Here is a 6,267-nt window from a genome sequence, read left to right on the forward strand (position 1 = left end):
TTTACTTCATTATATCTTAATGATAGTATGTGCCAGCATAGTATGTGCAAGTATGTGCCACGATATGGGATAGCCACGATGAAGGTGGGATAAATCATGACCATCTCTCATGTTGACTAGAGTGGCATCCTTCTCTTCAACATACTCAACCAGCATAACAAGCAACTCCCCAGCAATGCACAAATAATAATATCCCCCCAAAAAACTGATGAGCAGGGGGCCCACCTCCGGTTCCATTTTCATTGAAAAAAAACAAAAAATATACAAATATATATCCTGCTGTAAGAATACAAACCACCTACCACGAACACCCACATATGAAGAAAATATGAAACAAAGTCATGAGTACAGAAGTTTTCCAAGAAGAAACCTCGTTTTTCTATTAAGTGTGTGTTGTCTGATGAAGAATAATGGGGGGAGCCAACTCAGTAACCTAGCGGAGGAACAGTCCAGACTTGAATAGAGACCAGGTCATGTAAATCCATTTTTTTTCCAAGACATGCAGATTTATATAAAAGTACAGAAAAACATAGAGAAATGTGTGTTGATGCCTTTGAGTAAAAGATCTTGTCTAAGAAATAATAAAAATCCATGAGCCATTCTAGAAAGTATGATAAAAAAAAGCAATTGCAATAACTATAGCCTTGCACTCTATGACCAAACATATAAACATCTTCATCTCACTAATATTGCAGTCTAGTACTATATGCACCTTTGGCAAAAATATGCAAGAAACAATGAACAAATAGCTGACAGTTTTATGAAGCTACTGAAGCAATTAAAACCTCTTTGAGGTCTTCATACAGTCATGCAGATCACATCTTCTCAGTCAGTCAGTTCCCTCAACTTATAGCTCAAGATTTCACTAACATAATAACATTGATTGCTAAATAAATGCAATAAAATCAGCACTTGACATGTAGCACTAATTAAATTCAAAGATAAATTAAGACATATCAGCAAGCCAGCATACAGAAAGCCATGATCATCTCTTGAGAGACAAGAACCACTAGCTCTAGACATGTCTCATCACCTCTTTTTGAAGATGAGAATTCAGATATTGGATCAAAGCTGGGAGAGCAAACTGTACAAGTTTTTAAATGGAAACACTAAGATATTGTCTGCAGATGCATTTTTGAGCAAATTACAAGATGCCACATAGCTGAAGCTGCAAGAAATTAGAGGTTCATTACAAACATAATCCAATCACTCGCTTACGATGCACCAAACCAGCTACTAAATAATGGCATAAGACAACACGGGGACCTGTCAAGCTTACTGACAAAAGCCAATAACAATATGATAAAACAAGAACCACTGCACCAAACCAGCTACTAAATAATGGCATAATTCATCAAGAGACCACTGTCGCCTCCAAGTTGGTCATCTTTTGTGATGATGAGAGTCGCCTCCTGGCTTAAACATACTCAACCATATGTTGTCAATTCACCGCATCACTCTGCAAACATAGAATTTTCAGTGTGAATACAACATAAATTGCCAATTAAATAAGCACAATTCGAGTGTTACATACCACTCAGTTTGTTAGGATGCATTTCAAATATAACTTCCAATCTGATTAGACATCTAGTGACTTGTATGTTCCACTAGCTTATACTTTATACTTTAAGCTTTATTCCCAAGTCAGAAGAAGAAAAAAAGGACTACAGATATAGATATATACCTCAGCGGTTGTAGAAACTCATGTACGGAATCAAAGCACAGAACTTGTCTGTCTTCCACAGCTTCTTCCATCGTAGTGACTTGAGATTAATCTCATAGATGCCCATGTCCGTGGTCACGAACACAGTATCACTGCCCTCCACAGATCCAAGCAGTTCAAGATCTTCCTCGGGATTTTGAATGGGGAGAAGGTTCCCAAGATCGACGATTGCACGCTGAGTCCATGAGGCAACTCCGTGAGAAGCCATCTGCCTTGACCACAGATTGAGGGTTAACCTTTCCACATGTGCAAGTCCCAAGCTGTCATCCTCCATCGCCATGAGTGTGGCGGCATCGTCAATGACAGGCCCCTCCAATGGCGCGTCAATTAGTGATAAGCAGTTAGAGCCCAAGTCATACTTGAGAATTCCTACACGACGATAATCCTCATAGTGCCTAAGCATGAAGTGAAGTGCGTCTTGGACGAGGACTGGGGGTCTTGCCTCAATGAATGCATCGTCCACAAGATGAAGACGAGAGCACGGCTCACACCATTTGCCATTGGGCCGCTTGCTGGAATCAGAATCAGACAAGAGCACGGCTGCGGATGCAACACAAACACCCTCGCCCTCATCCTGGTCCAGGTAGACAAAGACGACCCGGAAGGGGCCCTCGTGACACGCGCGGTGGTCACAGCCGGTGAGGGCGCAGAGCACCGCAGCCCCATGGCTTTCGGCCTCCATGTATTCTGTGGACGGGCGCAGCTCCGTGGAACAGCCCGTCATGGGGTTCCAAATGAAGAGCATCCTGTGTCCCAGATCCTTACACCTGATGAGAACGCGGCCATGGCGGCAGTCCTGCGCATCGTACTCCGAGTGCCCCCGGAGGTCGTCGGGAATGCGTGCGGCGAATTTCGTGGTGGAGACGAAGTGTGGGCGGGGGTCTGTCGACGGCGGACTGGAACATAAGAAGGGCAGGGTATATAGGAAGCCGAGCATGGGGGGAGCTCCATGGAAGTCGCGGTAGCGGCCGCGGAAGCGAGCGCCGGTGAGGAGGCCGAGCCAGAGCTTGCTGGCGAGGGAGGCGCGCACGAGGTGCTCCGGCTCGTCCGGCGGGAGGTGGAGGAAGACCTCCTCGAGAAGCTCTTCCGGCAGAGATGGAACGGGGGTCGTCGGCGGCATGGTGATGGCTGGTGGAGGCGGCGAGGGTTTCGGGTGGGGAAGTTTCTTAGCTGCTGCGGCAAAAGGAAGGAAGGAATAGGATGGGATGGATGATGGATAGTGGCGAGCTCAGATTTATTTGGGCTTTGGGCTTTGGGCTGAGCACAGCATTCTCAGACTCCAAAGGAAAACAGAGCATTCACTCACCCCTCAAAAAAATAAAAACAGAGCATTCTCTCTCTTCTAATAAAAAAGCAGACCAGACCATTCTCTCTCTTTGTCCGAAGAGATAAGATATATTACTCCCACCGTAAACTAATATAAAAGCGTTTAGATCACTAACTATAAACTAATATAAGAGCGTTTAGATCACTAAAACTGTAAACTAATATAACAGCGTTTAGATCACTAAAATATAAGAGCGTTTATATTAGTTTACAGAAGGAATACAAAAGTTTATCGGAAGTACAAATTATCTCAAACATAAAAAATTACATTGAGATTCCGAGACACCAAACGACCACTACTGTCGTAAGAACGAGCCGTCGACGCGCCGCTGTCGTCATTCCCTTATTTGAGCTAGTTTGATCTTGTCGATAACAGCCGAAAAATCTTCGTGCACATGCCCCTAAGGACCAGCGTTCTGGAGCTGCAGTCGTCGCCGCTGAGCCCTTCCATAAATCTGAAGTACCTTCTCGCTTTAAAGAACTAACGAAATAACGACAGAAGCACTACAATTTCCATGAGGGAGCTTCACGGAAGAAGAAAAAAGGCACTACACGATTCTTCTGCTTGCTTGCAACTTGAAATCATTAGCCAAAGCACAAGGGAGTCATGATAATTTCACTATTTTCAATTTTATCATTGCAGTATGACTACAATATTTATATTTTCATTTGATACCTTACAACAATCAACAATACAATTATTTCTTTATAGAAATAAAATCTAGAAAAAATTGATATTTTTTTGAGAATGACATATTTTTATTAAAGGTTTTAACATTTATGTTTTATGTTTTGCTGGTTTTCGTTATTTTTCTTCAAGTTTTTTTAGTTGCTCGGGCTCGTATGGTGGGAGGCAGGGGAAGGTCTCCTCAAGAAGCTCGTCCGACAGCGGCAGCGACATGCATGGTTAAAAAAATGAGACCAACCTAAGGACTAACCCTCATTGGCATTTTTTTATAGAAGAAACTCCGCAAGCACCACGAGTCCTAGCTGGGACTCGAACTCGGATGGGCTGGCAGCAACCTCAGCTGCCCAGCCAACGGCTCGACGCCCCGTCCTCGACATGCATGGTTAGTGGTGGGTGGAGGCGAAGGCTTCAATCGGGAGGGGAAAAGTTCGAGGTGGTGTGGGTTTGTGGACTGTTTTTTTTGTGACCTTCTCATTGGGGCCTGGGTGAGAGCATGTGTGGTGGTCTCGTTTGGGCCTCACATGGTGGTCATGTTAAATATTGGACTGCAATAGACAGAGACATTTTGCTAGTTAGGATGACATTTGTGAATGACACGGCTGGCAATTTTAGTGTTTGAGGATGGCATTTTTTGACAAAAGCATGTCACTTTATTTATTTTATTGCTTTTTCATCCAAAAACTGTCACTGTCAGATCTTGATCATGTGGCTATGAGAGGGTTCATTTCCTTCTAGGGAACAGTCGCTAGATAACACTAGATGATACCCCGCGCGTTGCTGCGGGTACATGTAGGTCTATCTCTATAAAATTGCATATATAATAGTAAGAGTATACATTGAGTATTATAATGTAGAAAAAGAGCTAAAAAGAGTTTTTCTTGCTAAGTTCTTTGTGCTTTGCCACAATGATTAACTTTAATTTGCACAAAAATCCTATTAAATTTTCTAATGATTAACTTTGCATAGAACTAACCAAAATATAACATCGAAAGGAGCAGTAAATTTAATCTACACAGAATTAAAAAGGTGAAATACACGGAAGGAAAGATACATATTTGAAGATAAACTAATTGCTCCAAGTTAGGAAAGAGGAGCAATTGCCTCCAATTGATTTAGCAAGCAAGTAGTGCAATAAAACAGGAGAGGAGAAAAATACAACACAACTGCACATATTATGCCCCAAACATGGATCTTTTGCCTGTCGGTTGGAATCTCTTGCTCGTAAACTGCAGCAACAGACTGGCCTATTGATGCAAAATCAAAGACAATGAAAAAACATCATGCGTTAGATGGTAAAAATCTAAACTAACCAAAATAATACAGTGAATCCTGGAATGCAAATCTATATCTATATCTATACCTACTAATAAAGCAAGCTTCGTTTCGTCAAGTTTTTCATCCGTTCACCGCTGAAAAGAACTTTTTTTTGCTTTCCAAGGTGGTACTAATTTTTTATGCCTTTGTTTGCTAAAAAAGAATTTTCGTACATGGACCGCGCGCTCTGGCCCAGCGAAGCCAGCCCACTTATTTGTCTACCCACGCAGTTGATAAAAGACTATTTCCCGCACATGGCGACAAATAGTGGAGTTTTGCACACGACAACCAATATTGGGCTAGCCCATTTTTCTTTGTTCCTGTGTTTTACTTCTATTATTATTATTATTTATTATTATTATTATTATTATTATTATTATTATTATTATTATTATTATTATTATTATTATTATTATTATTATTATTATTATTATTATTATTATTATTATTATTATTATTATTATTATTATTATTATTATTATTATTATTATATCTCGTTTTCCCTTCCAATTTTATTTTAAATTTATTATTAATTTCGTAAATTAAAAATTCATAAAAAACGTTCAGAATTAAGAAACAATTTGTTGAAAATGTTCAGAATTCCAAATTTTCTTGCTATTTTGTAAAATATTCAGAACATGCAAAAAGTTTCCCGTTTTTGCAAAAAGACATACTTTTCAAAATTGTTCGAGATGTCTAAAAAGAAACTGGCATTTCAAAAAAATGCATCAAATTAAGAAAATATTAAATTTTTTATTTAAATTGTCACAACTAAAAATGTACTTCGTGTATAAAAGATACACATTTTCTAAAAATCTTATGAAACACATGTTCCAATTTTAGAAAATGTTCAAAAATTCAAATAATGTTCATAGTTTTTTTGTCTGATTTTCGCACAGGACAACCAATAGTGGGCTGGCCCATGTTCTTTGTTTCTGTGTTTTACTTCTATTTTATTCTCCTTTCCATATCTCTTTCTTCCCTTCCAAGTTTATTTTTATTTTAGAATTTATTTCTTAAATTAAAAACTCTTAAAAAATTCAGACTTAATAAAAATATTTTTTTGCAAATGTTAAGAATTCCGAAATTTTGTTGCTATTTTGAAAAATATTCAGAACCTGCAAAACAATTCCCGTTTTAAAAAAACAATTATTGTTTTTAAAAATTGTTCGAGATGTCTTAAATGAAAATGGCTTTTCAAAAATGCTCCAAATTC

General features: G+C 39.4%; 1 protein-coding gene across 1 annotated transcript; it reads right to left on the reverse strand.

Annotated features, from left to right (window-relative positions):
- Positions 1 to 1,011: 1,011 nt before the first annotated feature.
- LOC125554367 lies at positions 1,012 to 2,913 on the reverse strand. The gene is made up of 2 exons (XM_048717941.1): positions 1,685 to 2,913; positions 1,012 to 1,459 (listed from the first exon to the last, which is right to left on the reverse strand). The coding sequence occupies exon 1, from the start codon at positions 2,841 to 2,843 to the stop codon at positions 1,686 to 1,688; it is 1,158 nt and encodes a 385-aa protein (XP_048573898.1). The 5' UTR covers positions 2,844 to 2,913; the 3' UTR covers positions 1,012 to 1,459; position 1,685.
- Positions 2,914 to 6,267: the final 3,354 nt, after the last annotated feature.

The sequence above is a fragment of the Triticum urartu genome, chromosome 4, assembly GCF_003073215.2.
Source record: "Triticum urartu cultivar G1812 chromosome 4, Tu2.1, whole genome shotgun sequence".
Lineage (NCBI taxonomy): Eukaryota > Viridiplantae > Streptophyta > Magnoliopsida > Poales > Poaceae > Triticum > Triticum urartu.

What these genes read in the sequence shown, in the direction of transcription:
- LOC125554367 (XM_048717941.1), bottom strand. Translation starts at nt 2,843, where the DNA reads ATGCCGCCGACGACCCCCGTTCCATCTCTGCCGGAAGAGCTTCTCGAG.